Source organism: Haliotis asinina, chromosome 4 (genome assembly GCF_037392515.1).
Source record: "Haliotis asinina isolate JCU_RB_2024 chromosome 4, JCU_Hal_asi_v2, whole genome shotgun sequence".
NCBI classification, from domain to species: Eukaryota; Metazoa; Mollusca; class Gastropoda; order Lepetellida; family Haliotidae; genus Haliotis; species Haliotis asinina.
In genome coordinates this window covers 6,743,889-6,763,924 of record NC_090283.1, presented here as the reverse complement: position 1 = coordinate 6,763,924, position 20,036 = coordinate 6,743,889, and the positions used below count along the sequence as shown (strand labels likewise).

General features: G+C 40.8%; 1 protein-coding gene across 4 annotated transcripts in view; it reads right to left on the bottom strand.

Moving 5' to 3' along the window:
- The window catches only part of LOC137281228 (receptor for retinol uptake stra6-like), a 28,824-nt gene that overhangs the window by 1,671 nt on the left and 7,117 nt on the right, over nucleotides 1-20,036 (bottom strand). For 2 of the 4 annotated variants that reach the window (XM_067812363.1, XM_067812364.1), the window contains exons 2-17: nucleotides 15,458-15,550; nucleotides 14,616-14,676; nucleotides 13,065-13,150; nucleotides 11,864-11,997; nucleotides 11,123-11,286; nucleotides 10,082-10,305; nucleotides 8,449-8,528; nucleotides 7,703-7,764; nucleotides 6,802-6,973; nucleotides 5,967-6,042; nucleotides 5,334-5,412; nucleotides 4,709-4,757; nucleotides 3,303-3,417; nucleotides 2,870-2,971; nucleotides 1,232-1,395; nucleotides 550-744 (exon numbers count right to left, since the gene is read on the bottom strand). In XM_067812363.1, coding sequence (XP_067668464.1) covers nucleotides 550-744; nucleotides 1,232-1,395; nucleotides 2,870-2,971; nucleotides 3,303-3,417; nucleotides 4,709-4,757; nucleotides 5,334-5,412; nucleotides 5,967-6,042; nucleotides 6,802-6,973; nucleotides 7,703-7,764; nucleotides 8,449-8,528; nucleotides 10,082-10,305; nucleotides 11,123-11,286; nucleotides 11,864-11,997; nucleotides 13,065-13,150; nucleotides 14,616-14,676; nucleotides 15,458-15,537 — 1,843 coding nt within the window. In that variant the 5' untranslated portion in view covers nucleotides 15,538-15,550. Of the gene's footprint in view, nucleotides 1-549; nucleotides 745-1,231; nucleotides 1,396-2,869; nucleotides 2,972-3,302; nucleotides 3,418-4,708; nucleotides 4,758-5,333; nucleotides 5,413-5,966; nucleotides 6,043-6,801; nucleotides 6,974-7,702; nucleotides 7,765-8,448; nucleotides 8,529-10,081; nucleotides 10,306-11,122; nucleotides 11,287-11,863; nucleotides 11,998-13,064; nucleotides 13,151-14,615; nucleotides 14,677-15,457; nucleotides 15,551-16,796; nucleotides 17,670-20,036 lie in introns of those variants that run through there. The other 2 variants (XM_067812365.1, XM_067812362.1) reach the window with 2 other exon arrangements.

The window sequence follows — 20,036 nt, the reverse complement described above, 5'->3', positions numbered from 1 at the left end:
GTCACAGATACAACATTATGATCAGGAACAGACAGTGCCACAGACAGAGACTCAGTAACACACGCAACTTCAGATAGTGCCAACACCCACACAGACTACCTAAGATCAATAACATGTGTCCTCCCATGACTTTGTGACTTGCCATGGTCTTGATATAAAGGCACCACATGATTATGTCTTATAAAGAATATAGGCATGATACAACTCTGCACCCTAACACGATAGGGGAGATAACTCTTGCTGATATAGTAATACTGGACCATGGAATCCACTAAAAATAATTGTCTGGGGGAAAAAAGAATGACGTGTGGGGTGTCACTCGTTTACCCTTATTAGTTCAAGTCACCGTTTGGTTCAGTCCCTTAGCATATGCCTTTGCTCACATGGATTCAGCGAGTGAAACATATTATTGTGCCCCCGCCTTGATACTACCAATGGTTGTAGACTCGTGGATAACAGTGGAAGCAGAGATCTATTCTGGAAAACATTACGCGTTAATACTTTGACCTCTACTCCAGAATGCCCTAAGGGACGTTTCTGACTACTTACTGATACACATGACGTCGCTGTCTTCACCCTTGTTACCCTCTCCATCCACCGTCATGGAACCGTTCAGGTCGATGGATGTACTCTCGCCACGATTGCGGAAGTAAAGGTTCATAAGCATAAGGCGGATGAATACTATCATGACTGGGTGTGTGTGTTGGTTCTCCACGTGCATGTAACCTACATACGCCGCAAAACCTGAATAGAAAACACACATTGTAAAATCAGATATAAGTGATCTGAAAACAGACCACCACATCTCGTTTAAGGGCAGCATTTACATTTTCCGTGTTTTTCATTGCCAGACCGGCTCTAATTGTATTACAGACCATAAACAACAAACAAAATTTCATTCCAAACTGCCAACTTGAACCCGGAACGTGCCGACTCGTCATATAAAATGTTACCACACACAACAAAAACAAACCCAAAATCGTCCCTTGACAACAGGCCGGCCATGATGTCTGCTACTGGTATACCTATCAGTAGAGAAAATCGAAACTGAAAAGAACAACTGTTTTCTAATTTTCAGTCGCTGCCTGAGGTTGAAGTCTGTGCGAGAAGGTGTAATAGCACGTTTGGGAATCTGAAGTTTTAGGGACATTTTGAATTCATGTTGACTCAGTTTTCTGTACACGCAACACACACGCAGGAAAAAGGAAAAAAGTCTCTGAAACATTTGTACCAGGATCGAAGAACTGGAATCTCTGGGAAAGGCTGCTGTGGTCTAGTCGCGGCATGAACAAGGCACCCAGGACAATGGCCTTGATGATTCTCATGAGACAAGACACCAGACCGAGGAAGATGTTGAAGAAAAACATGAAGTACGTAAAGATGAAGAAAAATCGCCTGAAACAAAGGGACACAACTCGTGACTGAACCTGTTGTCTTCATGTAGCCTGACATCCACTGTATCTGAGATGTAAGTTTGTTGTTTATAGACATTTGTCCACGTGTTGTTGATTACGTTCATAGTATTCTGACTATTCAAAAACAATTATGAAACGTTCATATTTCATATTTCCGCATTTCCTTAGGATAATATTTATTTCATGTAATTGCCTCATTACCAATTTGAAATTTGTAACTTCATTTTGAAAAGAAAAAATCCAAAGATAAACTAATACTCATTTAATATACATATATATTAGCTTAGCTTTACAATGTAACATGGCTAATGAATTTTGAAAGTTATATTTACTGCTTAAATTGGGCTAAATAGCCAAAAATTGCATTCATTTCTGATTTGCAAAGGTAAAGCAATATGTAGCAAATCTTCAAAATGAGAATATGAATTATATTATGCTTACTTGAAACTGTTCTACCAAATATATTTGCACTCTAAATTCCAGACATAAACAGATAATCAATTTTAATCAAATAAGTAAATTGATATTGTTACAGCATGGACCTTGGAATAAATTGTTACGATAGTGACACAACAACGGTAGTGACACTATAGCCAGTTTCATGCGTTTACTTTAAAAGGTATTTTAATGAAATTTGTCAGTCAAATATTTCAGGTTGTTTGAAGAAAGTGTAATAGGCAAATAATTTGTGTATGGATATTCGTGTTGTGTAAGTACAGGTAAACACTTCATGGTCTGGCAGTGACATTATGACGGTACATAATGTCACTACCGTAACGGCCCTATCACAGCTGTTTTCTTCTTTGTGACAGCCTCTACACTACACTATCCTTATTATAACTAACAAATCATACTTATATGCCTATTGATCTTATTCATTTGATACAAACACAGTTTAAAGAAGATTACAAAACATTCGATATCCTTGAACTGAAAATAATTTAGACACAAACAACATAAAACTAGAAGGTATTTGGCGCTGTTTGATTTCACAGTATTATGAGATTTCAGTGGTAGACACCGTAACAGTTAGCCACGGACATGCAGAAATCTTTCTCAACACCTTTTTGCGATGAAATTCAGAAAAATTATTGGGTTTTGTGTCAGTATTTGCACACACGATGTAGAATCAGAAGACAGTGCAGGGAGTTAACAGTATTGCAATTTTTGGATGATCTTACAGTAGTGACAGCAATCCTTGTGACGAAGATTTACCCTTTTTCCATAACTAAAATGTCAAACCATGTCAACCAATTAAGTATAACATTGCAATCTAAAGATATTGTGTTACTGTAAAGTGTAGAATAAACTGAGATAAATTACTTACCATAACAAAAATCATGATTTTGACTTAATTACGTTTGTTGGGTACAAACATTTAACATAAATATGCACAAATTCTGAAAATGGCTCCTATGTACACGTGCTCACTCCTCTAATTAAGGTATACACACCTGTTGTCTATATACAGCGTAGTTCCACGCCCCTTTGCGAAGAGATACTTAGCCAGGAGCAGCTGGAGGATGTTCAGCACTACCGTCCACACTACGATTGGCCTGCAGTAAAATATAAGGTATATGATTGTTATTTGTTCTGCAAAAATAAAACAAATAGTTGCCTCAGTATGTTTACACAGCACATGTTGATTCTTCAACGCACTGTGGTTTGAAAATAAACTGTTAGTCATTTGTTCACGATATCTTTCCAGGGAAAAGCATACTTTCTCCAGCACCTATTTCTGCCTTTGATATGTTGATATTTGATGATCCATTTACAGGTGTGTTGTGTGCGGACGATTTACAGAAATCTATATGGTGATCAAAATCTTGATCTGATATACTGATAACAATTTTCAGACACTCTTGGTACAATCAAATGTTTGCTGACCAGAGCTGTAAGACGCGGTTGACCAGCCAGCTGGACACGCCGCCCCGAACTAGGATGACAATGACGGATATGACAATGGACAGGAGGAACAGGATGGTGAACTGGATGATGAACCCTGGGACAAGATACATTAGAAACAAAATCTTTACAAGGCACATGATGCGGAAACAATGACAAATAAATAAATAAACATTTTCCAAACTGTATACAACACGTTGAATTATAACGCTGATATACAACTAGAATGCTGCATTACCTGAAATGCATGCTATGCAACACACACGTGTCAATATAATCATGTTATATACTCTCCCAGAAAGTAGAAGAAACAGAACTTTCAAAGTAGATAGGGAGTATATGCGATAACAGACTTATTAAAGACAGACATGTTATGAAATGGGCTTCATTTAAATGTGCTAAATTGTCCATCATCTGTTACCAAGTCTTGCTTATTAGTAGTTTGAGACAGACACGTAATAAAGTATGAAAAAAAGTTTTTCTCTTTTACTGTTTTTTTTTTTTTCCTACCAGAAAATTATTACTTTTTTTCTTTTTATCCCCCCGGCATGTAAAGCGGGGGGATATAGTTGACGCCTCGTCTGTCTGTCCGTCCGTCCCTCCGCCCGTCATCATTTTGTTTCCGGAGCATAACTCAAAACTGTTCCATAATTTTAGACCAAGATTTATAGATATAATACTCATCTGGACCTATAGGCTTCGTGTCCGGAGCAGAACTCACAAACTTCTTAATATCTATAAGTAAAACTTGGTAGATATGTGTGTCAGACCCCAAAGTGGTGTCTTTTGCTATGTACAGGTTTTTGTGCTTTATTATTTTTTTCGGTTTCCATGGAAACGTTTCGAACATAGTCTCAAAATGGAGGGATGGGCTTCGTTTCCGGAGAACAACTCAAAAACCGTTCAATATTTTTCTGCAAGACATGATAGATATATCAGGCAGAACCCAAAGTGGTGCCTTTTGCTATCTACAAGTTTTTTTTAGATTTATTATTTTTCTCGGTTTCCATGGAAACGTTTTTGACTTAGCCTCAAAAGTGAGAGGTGTGTTTCGTTTCCGGAGCAGAAATGAAAAACTTCTTAATATTATGAACAATACATGTTATCATTTATGTTGGTTTGCTTTGAGCAGTATCTGACAAAGAATCGAGATACGATTCTAGAATTAAGCTATATCTCTATTCCTCTAATAAGTAAAAGGAGTACAAGGTTTTGATAAAAAGCGGGGTCATAGTTCACCCATGTGTAAAAATTATAAAGAAAGTGATGAACCACGGAAAAATGATCCAAGAAGGTTCACTACGAGTCAAAGAATAAGGGGAGGTAATAAGCATTGTGCCCTTGGGCAATATTCAGCAACTATGACTTATCTCCCTTGCATTACGTACCCCATGCAATGTAGCCCACCTGGTAGCCGGCGAACCGCATGCATCCCAGCTGCAAATAGTAAGAATGTTTAACTTCACAATGTTTCACTGAGTCACGAAAAGAACGGAAAGGTCCATAGATTTTCTGTCTCCTTTAATTTGTGTCCTGAGATGCAGTGATCATCGACAATAAAGCATACGACTTTATAGATTGTATAGCTTCTAAACGGTGCAAAAATCTACACGGAAACGGCGTACATGCAATAAGCGAGAAGGCGTTATCCGCTAAGTCGTAGGGCTTTTCACTGACTCAAAAAAGTCTTGAACGCCTATCGTAGTTATGTATACGAGGTTAGACACACAACCTCGAAGGACGAGAAACAAGCAACACGGAACACACCGTACGTCGATACAACCTTACTTTCGATACAATGGTGCTTGATTGAATTTAGAATTCTGTAACAACATTACGAAAAGTGGCGGTGGTGTAGTCCTGGTGCTAAAACGAACGCTCGTCACGCCAAAGACCGGAGTTCGATTCCCTACATGAGCACAGAGTGTGAAGCCAGTAGTCCCCGCCGTGATATTGCTGGATTATTGCTAAAAGCGGTGTCAAACTGAACTCACTCACTCACTCACTCATTACCATAAGGCTGGCGTTACTCCTGTACTTCCGAGATGGAATGTGGCTGTTATCACCTCTATATAACGCCAGTAGGTTGGTTCTGAAACATTGAACCTAAACTCAGAAACTGTTAGATATATTGTCCTCTTCTAGCCGGCATATAGAGCATATGAATGTGTGCGTCCATCTTTGAGTGTCTACCGGTACGATGAAGGTAATACGAATCTCATTTATACGAAACATCTTTACATCACCCTGAAACATGATCAAATTGTTTGCCTCACCACTCCCGTACAAAGTGTTTGTCTTACCTGTACAACGTGTTCGTCTTACATGTGCAAAGTGTTTGCTTTACCTGTAAAACGTGTTTGCTCTACCGGTACAACGCGTTTGTCTTATCTGTACAACATGTTTGTCTTACCTTTGCAACGTGTTTGTCCCACCTGTACAACCTGTTTGTCTTATTGTCAAATTGTTTGCCTCACCACTCCCGTACAACGTGTTTGTTCTACCTGTTTATACAACGTGTTTCTCTATCATGTACAACTTGTTTGTCTTCCATGTACAACGTGTTTGTCTTACCTGTACAACGTGTTCGTCTTACCCTACAATGCATTTCCACAACCTGATACCTGGTATACATGTAGGTCTTACCTGTATGATGACAGCATGTGCAGTATCATCAACAGCCCTATTACCAGTGCCAGCACCGTGGAAACGATCACACAATCTGAAAACAAAGAAAACAAAGGTTGGTTTAACGCCGCACTTAGCATCATTCCAGCTATAGGACGGCGGTCTGTAAATAAGCGAGTCTGGACCAGACAATCAAGTGATCAACAACACCAGCATTGATCTACAAAATTGGGATACATGTGTCAACGATCCTGATCCCCAAAGTTGCCTCTTACAACAAGCATGGGATACTGAAGGATACTGTTCTAACCCGGATCATCACTGATTCGTCAAATGAAACAAGTGACCCTGTCCACCAACATCAAAATAAGGCTTTGAGACTTTGGAAGAAGAATTGTACCTTAAGCCACCTTGAGCAACTTGTTTCATTGAAGGTTCATATTCAGTGAAGGTTCATCCATAATATATGTATGAGCTATCGTGGGAGGAAAAAAGAATGCCAAACTGGAAGCATCCATCGACTAACTGCATTGGATGGCGCAACCAACCAGAAAATCCATGCCAACAGTCTCTAACGGCGTTGCTGCGTATACCTCGTGTTTAAATATATTGAACATCCTTACCTACAGACTATGCTGATTACGTAGTCTAGGGACATATTTGGCCTAATCGTCTGACTAAATTCAATGGTACAAAGTTATTTCCATTTGGTGTGTCAGGAACATAAGATCGTGGGGTCTAATCCCAGTTTCAATGTTCCCAGGTTTCTAGGTTTAACGGTTCCATACTCTGGCGGGTTTCACCAAAATCGTAATGTCCGACCCTTCACTTCGTGCCAAGCTCGTTCACTTACCTTTGACTGCGGTCAGCATATAGTAGCCGATTATGATCCAAGTCTGCAGACTCTTCAAGTTAAACTGCTCGTCTCCAGTTGGCGTTAGGTCATAGGCATCGAAATATTTGTTTGCGTATCCGATTAGGATGTCTAAATACGTCACGAAAGTACCCAACAGCTCAAACGTGACCTGTGAACAAATGGCAAACAGTGTCAGTCTGTTGTTTTTAATGGATACTCAGGAGAGAGTGAATTGGGTTTTGTGCCGTTTTAGTAGTACTCCAGCAATATCACGACAAAGTACACCAGAAGATGGTTTCACAGACTGTATCAATGTGCGGAGCTGAACTCGGGCTCAGCATAATGAGCAAACGCTTTATTCTCCGGTTTACCTTAACTGACAGAGCGTCCACACCAAGACAAAATTCACATAAACTGAGAGTGTAAGATCCGCAGTCACTGGTCCGAAGCCCCCTTAAATCGCACTATCATTGCAAATTCCTTTTTTTTCAGGAAAGTCACAACAAAAGATATATTCCAACCTATTTGTCTGATTCTAACGTATATTTTATGAACACAGTTTGGCGTGAGATTTATCAGTTTTGTCGTGAGAGCTTGAGTAATGAGCAATAAAAGCGCGACTTTCATGCCAGATGCATGAGATTTGATATGTATTGGTAACTGATGCGGTATCACTGAGCGATTTCCACAATTACTTCTCTAAAGATGATAGAGTCTGGAGCAGGCAAAACAGAGGTGACCTTGTGAGCTACGTCGACCTGGTCACGAATACCGTGATTATTCTGCTAATATACTTCCGGTTTTGCATCCAGAGGACGCAGACCTGTACCTTACATTGTTGTGTCTCTGACGACTGGGGTCAACTAGTGAAGTGTTTCGATCAAAATCCTTTACTTACAACATAAAGGAGGAACACTCCGACCATGAGAACAGACAGAATACGGGTCGAGTATCTGAACCCTGGAACAAGAACAGGAACATGTAAAGGTTAATACCACAGCAACGCCAGAGCGAGCCCCCTGATGTACAATGAATGAGTGAGTCCATCTATATGGTGGTGGTCTGTAGAGATTCGAGTCTGGACCAAACAATCCAGTTGTCAACAACAGAAGCTTCCATGCAAGCTATTGCTACCTATGACACATGTCAACCAAATGAGCGAGCCTAACCAACCGATTCCGTTCGTCGCCTCTTACGACAAGCAGGGGTTTCCGATATTTAGGGGTCCCTGGTGTATAGAGGAGTTGACTTGTAGGCATAGTGAGTGAGCGAGTCATCGTTCAGCAATATGCCAGCAACATCACGATGGGGAACACCAGAAATAGGCGTCACACATTTAGGTGAATCGAACCCTTGTCATCTGACGAGCGAAGACTGTAATGAGTTGGCTTCTCGAGTTTGTCAGAAACCACAATTACTTTCAACGTTAGTCACATACTGATCATTCATCCTTTATACTATTGGAACAAAACAAAACCAAATAAATGATTGTGCCTAGGAAGCCCAAATGTATGCCTAAAGGAGGGATGGGTGGGGCAAGAGGGAGCTTAGCAGGCGGCTCAGCATTTTGGGACTGTTACAGTATATCTCCGACCCTATATTATGCACAGAGATTCTAAATAATGCGGAGAAACATCAAATCACCTGATTCATTTTTGTAAAGCACTCCATGTACGGCAGCAATCAGCCCTTCTTTGATTTTGTCTATGATTTTGTCCGGAGGGCTGGAATCAGAAGAACGCTCTTGTTTACAACAGGACAATGTGACCTGATTTAGGTCAATGTTCCGGATAGGTTGTAGATAAACATTATTTTGTTGTTGATGTATAACATTACAGTAATTATAGACACATGATGGCAAGGAGCACTACAAGAAACAGAAAGTTCGTTTGTTGTTTCTATCCGGCGGTTGTTAAACACCGACTTTCGACCAGGCAATCATGTGACTGACATTATTGGGACATTATTACCAAAGCGACATAATGAGTCACATCAAAGTAGTCATAAAACATTTAGTGCCAGGCTTAATATGATTTGAATTCGGTGTAACAAGAATCTGTGTTCCTACATTCCTCCACGACGATTAACATGTTCATGTTTTAGAATATACATAAACGATGACTATATTGTTATGCACTATACCGACAGACAGCAAGACAATCGCTGTTGCATAATTACAATTTTAGCATTTTCCTGCTAATGTTGATTGTCATAATTATCTGTGAGACTCATTATTCCATCACGAATCGTAGCCCAGCATACAGCAGAATGCCAGCGCGAGGTGTGTTTAAAGAATACTCGTAAAACTAAATTTACTAGTATGAAAATTCTCTGCAATATCCACCCCTAGGGAATAGCACAGAGATGTGTTGTGAGTCGTAACGGGTCATTCATTTGAGTACTTTGATTACAATGAAGAAAATGGCAAAACTCCAAAGGCATACCAAATGAATTTCAAAAAAGGTAAGAAAATTAATCAAAATGTTTAATGCCCCCATATATGAGATATGCATTAGGCTAAGGACAAAAGTTGAGCAGGCACATGGTCATCCATGGACCGTTTGGGGGCATTTAAGGGGCATTTAAGGAGCATTTAGTTTTGCGATGCGAAAGCATATTTTGCGATATGTATTGCAATGTATTGCATGGATTTGTTTTCACCAAACAAACTACTTAAAAACTACTTATCGTAGAGTTAATGCTTGATTTATTAAGCAAACCACAACACAATCACTACGCTTGATTAAGCTTAAAAAACTTCTTTTTAAAAAATGTAAATAATATCTGACACAAATGAAACAAGGAAAAGGATAATTTAACATCAGCACAGTGTTTTCAAGTGTTTCCAATTAGTTCCTCTAATCTCAATAAACGCCTTCAGATTTTAGACTGCAACTTGACCAGGTCAGTACATATCAGAGGTCATTGGTTATCACTGGGCGTCCGTATCTGATAATAAATGCATGACTTCCGGTGTGAAAAACGGCAATTCCAAAAACTTTCCAGTGTTACTAAGTTTTCCAATTGCATGCCAAAATATCGGTTTTCGATCAAAGTATCGCAATACGTATCGTTTGCATTTCTGAACCGGTAAATACCGGTAAACCGGGGGTTGGTAACAGACAGATAATATCCACTTACGGGGTTTGGTAACAGACAGATAATATCCACTTACAGAGGTCGGTAAAAGACAGATAATATCCACTTACGGGTGTCGGTAACAGACAGATAATATCCACTTACGGGGATCGGTAACAGACAGATAATATGCACTTACGTGGGTTTAGGTGCGGGTTTCTTGAAGAGCTTCCTGACGTGAAGTCCCTGATAAGATTCCCGAATATACTTCAGTGTCTGGGGAACATCTAGATCGGTTTCCTCCGCCTCAAAATACTTCTTAGTTTTGAGGGCATAGACAAACCTAATCGGTAGGATGACGCTGAGATAAGTGAGGCAGAACAGCTGAGGTAGACTTCTTCCCACTACCAACATACGGGATTCCTGTGTACATGAATGATTTATATGTATAGACATAATTATGTATACACTACTACTGCTGCTTCTACTACTACTAATACTACTACTACTACTACTACTACTACTACTACTATCATTGCTTCTAATATGAATGCTTTCATCGGAAGATTTCGGTATCGGTAATAAGGTGTAAGCGAGATAATTATTATCACATTGTTTCTCCTCCTCTTGTAAAACATGACAGACAAATGATGGTCACATAATGGGAGAAATGGCTTGCACATTGTGACAACCCTTAATGTATAACAGCGAATGTAGCTCTGCTTAACGTCAAGTGGTTATGTGGCATTGTTAGTTCCTTCTGTGATCCAAATCATCAACCCTTAATGTATAACGGCGAATGTAGCTCTGCTTAACGTCAAGTGGTTATGTGGCATTGTTAGTTCCTTCTGTGATCCAAATCATCAACCCTTAATGTATAACGGCGAATGTAGCTCTGCTTAACGTCAAGTGGTTATGTGGCATTGTTAGTTCCTTCTGTGATCCAAATCATCATCACGCAGTGATAGTATAATCATGTGCAGCCTTTGGGTGTTCTTCAATCATATACCCGTGAAGATCCGGGTTAGAATCGGTCTTCAATACCCCATGCTTGTCGTAGGAGGCGACTATCGGAATCGGGTGGTCAGACTGGCTGACTTGCTTGACGCGTCATCTTAGATACAGACCGCCGCAATTCAGCGAAAATATTACTGAGTATGGTAAAATAACAGCCAACTAACCAGTGATTAAGCACGTTATCTTGAACCACGAGGCTCATTAAGCGTGCAACTCAACTTACCCATCTGACGTTACACTCGAAGGTCTTGTAGAACTGCACGGCAGTGATCACCCACACGTACACCGCACCAATGGCGTAACTGAAGATAGACTTTATGGCCAGGGAAGCGAAGATTGGGTAGTACACGAAGCCGTACCATATCATAGATACTATCACGATCAGTGCTGGAAGCAGAATTTAAAATATAGAATATCGATCATCAATACTGGGCGATGGCAGCACCTGCTGATGCCTACACATGGACCTGGCGCCATAGTCGGTAAAATTTGTAAAAATTTGGTAATCTCCTAAACTGTCTAAATGAGTCAAATGTGTAGATCGATGCCCATGAGGCTGCTGTTTGTAGTCAGCCTTTTTGCACGATCTATAGAAATGGATTGTCAGTTGACCAGAGTCGTATCAAGTCGAGTCATCAAACCTTGACACTTCAGCAAGGCACCATACGCCCGTCCATGATGAGTGAGTGATAATATGATAATACCGGAAAATGCCGCTCTGAACAGTATTTCTACCACCTCTCGGTGTATCCGCGTGATACAGCCCTGATACCACGTACACCACATCAGTGACGTCATCAAAAATAGGCATTATACTACACAGCGAAGAAACAATCAGGTCGAGACGGGATTCGAACAAACGATCAAAGTTCCTGGCAAGTCCAAGGGAGAAACTTAATACGCGATGTGAAGCCTGATTGATCAAAGTCTCCCGGAAATGCCTTTCCTGATGGCGCATACGTACTTTTTAAGGCGAGTGGTCCTTCATATCGGAAGGCAAACTTTTGCTCAAATATAACTTCATATATGAGGAAGATGGTTGCCCCAAATGCGGCTACATAGGATATGCTGGCAGATGTCGTCAGTGCATCCATGGGGCTGAAATAAGAACACAATGTAATGACAATTAACTAGCACAGAGTAGACGATCCAAACTTGATACAAAATGTAAAAAAAATGAAAGTTTAGTCATGCTAACTAAATTGCAGAAACTGCCACTATCGCTCTCAGAAAGGAAGTGTTTTAAAGGAGTTTTCTGATATAGGACTCACACACAGCCTGGTTCCCTGGGTCTACTGCGCCTGCGCTAACGCTCCGTCACTGACCCAGCCAACCATTGTCGAATGGGACTTTCACTGCAGGGAGTCGCGCTATACATTTACCATAGAAAAATCCGAGGACGGGTGGTTAGAGGTTTTTAATAGTATTTTCATCAATACTATGGCAAAGTGTACGTCACCAGAACAACGGCCACCCTTACTCTCACTGTTGGAAAGCGTTTTAAGCAGTTTCGAGACACGAAATGAGTCGTTACCTGGAACAAATGACACATCTCCTACTTTCATCACCGACATGTGCTTTGATATTTCGTGTCAGCTCGCAATTGCCACGAAATCGTACACATAAAACATGGATCTGAACGACCATACTGATTGAATATAGTTAGTATCTTCATTTCGGGGGAATTTGATGAGGTGTAATTTGCCGATTTGGCCCCCTTTTCTCCTGTTATGCGTGTTGGCAACAAACTGAAAGCCCAGTTCAGATGTAGCTAGAAAACAGTTTTTACATTAATTTATATAAGTAATAATAATTAGATCTAATACTTTTGAAACGTATAAATGAGGAGTTGAACCCTGGTCCTCGGTGTGAGGAGCTGAACCCTGGTCCTCGGTGTGAGTAGCTGAACCCTGGTCCTCGGTGTGAGGAGCTGAACCCTGGTTTTGAGCATGAGAAACAAACGTTTTAACGACTATACTACCTCACCGCCCCTATCGGTGAAAATGCTCCCTGGTTATGCCGTAGACCCGTGTCTCTTCCCCATGCGGATGTGACTTTCAAAACCCATATCCCGTGTTCCGCGTCGTGATATCGCTGGAATGTTGCTAAATGCGACGTAAAACAATACTCATTCATTCAATCAGTGTTCATCGAACGCAACTTACTGAGCAAGTGCAGGTCTGCCATGGAGAAAGTTAACAAACTTCCGTCTTCTCGTTTTCAATAAGGAGAATGCCAGGCTGATCAGCACCTGCAAAAGCGACATGTCAGTGGTGTTTACGACGTCGTCTCAGACCAAAGGAAAGACCATCTCAACATTACCTCATCCAATCTATATTTTTTCTTTCTTTTTACAAACAGAACAACATTGAAAAACATCAAGGATCACATTAGATCTTCGTCAGTACAAAAATGGAACAGTGGAATAAGGAAGATTTTACGTTCATGTGAATTGTGTCAGGCATACAGCGAAGAGGCCAAAATGGAACACTAAAAATCAAATCTGTTTCAAGTACAGTCAGGCCGCGTTAATCCGAACACTTCTGTTTTTCATCAAAAACGTTCGGATAGTGAAACGTACGGACTACTGAAACGAACTTTTATGAACACAACTACAGTAGGGTTACTTCCCTTTGACATGGCAATACAAAAACATACGAACGTATACAAGTTGGCTGAATGTGCGATGTGGTGTTTGGGGGCAAGAAATCAACTTTCACGTTGGTCAGTTTGACATTGGCATACTTGTGACTTGCAGCATTGTTACGAAGTAAGATCACGTGTCAACCACGTGATTGCATCTGTCTGTCAAATGATCATAGCCAATCACAAAACATATCCGATGTCCGAAATTGTGCTCTTGCCGATAGACTGTCCGAATTCTTGACCAAAATGTTTACACATAAGATCAAAATTGGCTTTAGGGTTTTCTCTCTTTTTTGTGTGCGGCAGTAATTTCACATCTTTTACGCCTAGGGGCGGGACTTGCCATTATGACTGACAAGCGTCAGGTGATCTCATTTTGACACGATCAGTGTTTTATACAAGAGGTAAGCATGACAGGTATTACTCCAACTAACCAAAAGTGAGACCTACTAATTCATCAAAATCACAAACTAAAGACATCTTCAACTCACAAGTGTCACTTAACAATTACCACTGAATGGGGCTCATGGTGTGAAGGGATTATCCGAACCTTTTTGATGTACCGCTGGATTAATGAAGCAAAACTATGTGTAATTAGCTAATCTGTTACCGCTGATTAACGTTCGGATAAATGAGTTTCTTCATTAGATTATCATTGCGTCATGACACTAATCAGAACAAGAAGAAATTCGTCAAACACACAAAAAGTCACAATTTGTGGTGCTGACCAATTTATTCGTTTAGTTTAGACACATTTTATTCACAGTGTGGAAAGGATTCAACCTATGAAACCCCTCTCCAGAGATATTTACAAATCACTTATTACATCACAAGAAATGATTAGAAACACAGTAAGATTGAAGGATAACAGAAGGTAATGTTATAATACAAAAGGTGTATAGAGAGAAGACTACTGGAATCGTTAAGATTTGCATATGCATTCATGTACATCTTTTAATGTAATTTCATTTTTGTTTCAGTTGCTAAAATTGAGATGCCCGCTCACGTGGTCAAACAAAGCAGATAACAGACCTCCGTGAGTAGATAACAGAGCTCCGTGCATGACTCACCGCTGGGATTACTGTGTACTGATAAAAACGGAAGTGGTCGACGTGGGAGACGCAGCGCGTTCTGTAAGAAACATAGCAACATAAATATCCTTTCACAATCACATATCCAATAGTCCTGTGGTATATTTGTCAATACACAAACATTATTTCCGTTTACACTTTCGCTCTCATGGTCACAAGGAGATTATGCAGAAGAAACTATCGGTTCAGAGTTGATGATATGTTGGTTAGCTGAGGGAGGGTTGTCAGTACTGGATAAAGTGTTGGCACGTTACACTGAAGACCCGGGTTCGATTCCCAAAATGGATACAGTGTGTGAAGCCTATTTCTGGTATCCCCACCGAGATTTGCTGCACCATTGTGAAAGCGGCGTAAAACATACTCTCTCACTCCATCTTGGGGTGGTGGAGTAGCCTAATAGTTAAATACAATACAATACAATGCAATGCAATACAATACAACTAGATATTTGTATATCGCCGATATCCAGTTAGTTCAACTTTTCAAAGGCGCTCTGTTTTTCCCTCGATCATTGGATGTCCACCACAACGGCATATAGTATTTTCAGTCTCAACTCGCTGGGGATCATACAACTCTTGCAGCCTATCAGGCCCATCGAGTTAATGTGAGATTGCTCGAAATATTGCTATAAGAGGCGAAAAGCCATAGTCCCTCACGCAAGCCATTTCGACTTTAGCGTTTTAGTATGCATTCGATATATAAACAAAATGTAGCATGTCAATAAACAATGCCAGGGATGCGTATCTTTCTTACACTGTATACCATGCATGGTCAGATTTACGTGTGTGTGGGGTAGGTGACGATGTCCGTGGGACACTCACCTATTGAAGTGTGTGGTGTTATCGTCACTCTCAAGAATAGTAAACAGGTCGTTGATGTCGTTTAAAAAATTTCCACTCATCTTGAATCATTGGCTGTGAACAGAGAAACAGAGAATGGTATAGGTGTTGAAATGTAGGCGTCCATTCAATGATGTTAGTATGTTGGTTTTTCGTTTAACGTCACACTGTGACGGGAATATGATGATATTATATCGATTATTTTGGTTTAAACGTATTTCCAAAAGAGCAACCGGACAAGTAAACAAGCAGTGTATTGTTTATGCGAACACCGCTCCAGATCGACGACCATCGAGTATTTTGTCATGGTGTTTATAAATTTAGATATCGGTAAAATATTATATATGAGACTTTACTGTCGTGCTTATGCTGTGGGGCCCTGATATTATTGTTTGTTAATTAACACCGCACTCAGCGATATTCCACCTACATGGCGTCTGTTTGTAAATAATCGAGTCTGGACCAGACCACCCAGTGATCAACAACATAAGCATCGATCTACGGAACGAGGATGCGGTGCCTTGTGTCAAACTAGTCAGTGAGCCTGACTACCCTTTTACGACTAATTACGTACGACCTCTTAGACCAATCGACCCGTCAAAGTCCGGGGTAGAATAGACCGTGAGCAACCCATGCTTGCCATAAAAAGTGCTTGTCGTAAGAGGTGACTAACGAGATCGGATGATAAGGCTGCTGACATGGTTCACACACGTCATCGGTTCCCAATTGCGCAGATCGATGCTCATACTGATGTTGTTCACTGGATCCAGACTCGATTATTTACAGACTGCCACCATATAGCTGGAATTTTGCTGAGTGCGGTGTAAAAATGAAGTCACTCACTCACTCTTTGACCTATTCTAACCCGAATCCTCGCGGCTTTGGGTACATGCATGCATGCGGCCGGATCTTTACTTGATGATGCAGACGGATATTTTTACATAATATACAATTCGTACATCAGATCACACTAGCCACACAGCAAGTGTGCTTCTGCTTTCACCCCAAAGCCTCAAGACGTAAAATACCATCTGAACAAACCTCGTCGTTGGCGAGTATGTAAGATGATAAAACGCAGTGTATTAGACTATTAGATATGTTTAGGATCCATTCGCAATTCTCCTTCAGTGCGTTTTCGGCTATATAAAGCGAATCATCAATCCTGATAAAAATAGAAAAGACATTTAGGAATACAATGTCGAAAAACCGAAATCACAATTGACAATACATGCCCATTTCTAAAACTTCACAGGTTACATTATCACTTAACTGAATACAGCACGTTGTCTTTGTACATCAGGAGTAGACAGAACTAACGTACATGTCATGGATCTGAGTGTTGATCAAGCCTCCAGCCAGCCAATGTCAGTCTGTCCGACCGCAGCTTGAGATATCGTAGACTTAAAGCTGTGTTCTCTCAGGGGAGATTCGTCTGTAGATGCGTTCTGTGCTGGTTTAATGTTATTTTATTTGTCCAAATAGACCACAATTCATTGACGTGTGCATAAATAACCTTTCTTTTACACACGATGTGTATTTCTAGTGTTACCGACGTCACGTGAATCGATGTTATCTAAACAGCTGCAGTCAAGACGACAAGGTCAATGTGAACTCTCACGATAATGATGAGTGTATTTCTTATCCTCCACTTTCCGATCAATTCTCTGAACACAGTCGACCAAGGGTTACCTAACTCAAGGTCTTTGTCGATTGCGATTCCGGTTTTGCGGCATTCATTCCAGGATTTCTTTAAGACATGTAGCAATATTAAACTACTTCACGCCTGGCGTCATTGTCTGGGGAAGGTAAACATGTCGGGATCTATGACGGATATGATGTAATCAGCCAGCCTTTCATAGTTACTGACTAATCTCAACGTCGTTGAGAAAGGGATCCACATGTAGTTAGGTAACCAATCCCTATGCAGTTAAACTATGATTCTCCACCTACCTGAGCAAGGATCACCTCACAGCTAAGCAAGGTACCCCACGTACCTAAGCAGGGTATCCCCACATAGCTAGTCAGGGTATCCCCACGTACCTAAGCAGGGTATCCCCACATGGCTAGTCAGGGTATCCCCACATTGCTAAGCAAGGAATCCTTAAGTGGAAAAACAAAAATCCCATGCAATAAACTGAGACCACATTTACAGCTTGCCCATGCAGCACCGTAATCCTTTCTGAAAAACATCACTGTCAACAGGTGCCGTGGCTTTGTGTGCACACTGTGCTCTGTCAGAATTATTCATACCCATGAAGCAGAGTTCCTGTTTGAGATCATTTATTATTTAATCCTCTGCGTACAATCAAATACTGCCTGTTGCTTCTGACGCCCTGTGCAACATCACATGGAGGCCATATCCTTGGCGTTACTAATAACGTATATATGCTAAAAAGACGTCCCTATTTTCATTGCACAACTGTCACCATATCATAGGTCGAACACACACATATGTACACGAGTGTTCGGGCTTGAAACAGTTATATGAAATCAATTTGATAGTAACTGAGTTACTTTTGCGAAGCAATCAGCAATATTCCAGCAACATGGCCCCGGTTTGTAAATAATCGAGACTAGAAAAGACAATCCGGTGGTCAACAGTACGAGTCGAGAGACGATAAGGCGTTATGTGTCAGCCAGGTCAGCCAGACTGGCCACCCTCTTCCGACACACAATCTGATAGCTTTGCAGAGAAGCTTGTTAGGCATGAACATGGCTACAAGTTGATGTAACACTTTGGTGATACATTGATTATTGAGAATCAATTCGTATAATTGTCACAGCTGTTTTGCCTCCTAGTCCTAGTGGAACCTGTTTCCATGGACCCCTGAGAATGGTTGAGGATACACCCATGTGAAGGTACATGGTTCTCCTGTGCTCTCACCGACACTACTTACTCATTCTGGAACATCTGTTTTCACTTTAATGACATTGATCTCGGATTGAGTGATCAGTCATGTGTACACACCGTACTGTGTAGCCTTTGTTACGTTTCACAGAACACAGAATTGATGCAGTATTCTGAAAATGTGATACAATACCAAGACATCGTCATAGTATCATGCTATTTATGAGTGAGGGAGTTTGGTTTGCGCCGCTTGTAAGAAGATTCGAGCGGTATCACTGCGAGGAGCACCAAAAATGGGCTTCACACATTATACCCATGTGGGGAATCGAACCCGAGTCTTCATTCTAGGTTAATAGAATAGCATCTGCTTTACGTATTCACAAAGGGACGACGTGGTAGCTTTGTGTTTAAAGCGTTCGCTCGTCACGCCGAAGACCCGGGTTTTGATTCGCCACATGTGTACAATGTGTGAAACCCATTTCTGTCCTCAGTCGTAAGAATGTTGAAATGTTGCCGGTGTAAAACAATAATCTTCACTCAATACTTTTTAAACTATGCGCATGTGGATTTTCAGTTTTGAAGTCAGCATATTAATCTACAATCGTCAAGCATTCGGTGGACAAAGTCAGAGAGTCGACCCTCGCCGTCCTGTGCACTATACCGAGGAGACGGTTCTACTTTAATTTGTTGAAAGAATCCTGGTGTTTGTGTCAACAAACAACGTACACCTGAAACACGCCAGGCAGGCAGACGACTCAGTGCCTATTGGTGTTGTCAAGGAACGACTGTTCTGGTTGTCAGCCACTTCATATGTCTGTGTCTCGTGTGTGGGGAATGCAGAAACCAGGGACAACGCACAGCTGGCGAAACTATGGGATAACAGCACTCTCCTACTACAGAACACAACGCCGATGATAATGAGCAGGGTTGTATGTTGATGAAATATTGTACTGCAAGACATAGCGACTCTGTATCTGTATTGCGATACGTAGTGCGATATACTGAGAGGTACAGTGTTGGACAGTGGGTGATACTCATTGAAACCGACAGGTCTCATATCGTAAGTCCTTAGTACCAGTGAGGATCCGGGTTAAAACTGATCTGCAGTAACCCACGTTTTTCGTAGGAGATAACTAACAGTGGTGAGGCTCGCTTACGTGGGTGACACAAGTCTTTGTATCCTAATTGTGTAGATCGATATTCATGTTGTTGATCACCGCATTGTCGGTCCTTTTTGTACAATATATAGTATGTTAAGCAGCAGTTTTGTCAGTATGAAAAGGGGAAACATCAGTTTTGAATGAAAGATCATTAAAACTATCTCGAGAGACACATATTTTTCACCCAACGTAAGGGTTCTCAGAAAAAGAAATTGCAAAACGTTTGGGTTGAAAAAGCGTATTGCGTTATACTGATAATATCGTGCAGTCATAATAAAGATAATAATAGAATTCTGTTTGTGTTGAACTTTGCCATATCAGAGATCATGCTCAGAGAACACTATTAATGTGTCGTGACATTTTCTAATATCAATCTGAACACAGACAAATTCCGAGCAACATCCGGTGTGGACCGGAAGTATAGACACTGTCAGGCGCGACTGCCAGTGCTGTATACATCTGCACACATTGTAGAGGCTACAGTTTATCCAAAGTAAACGTTTAAAAGAGGGCGTTACCTTAACTTCACACCACAATTACTTCAATATTCGAT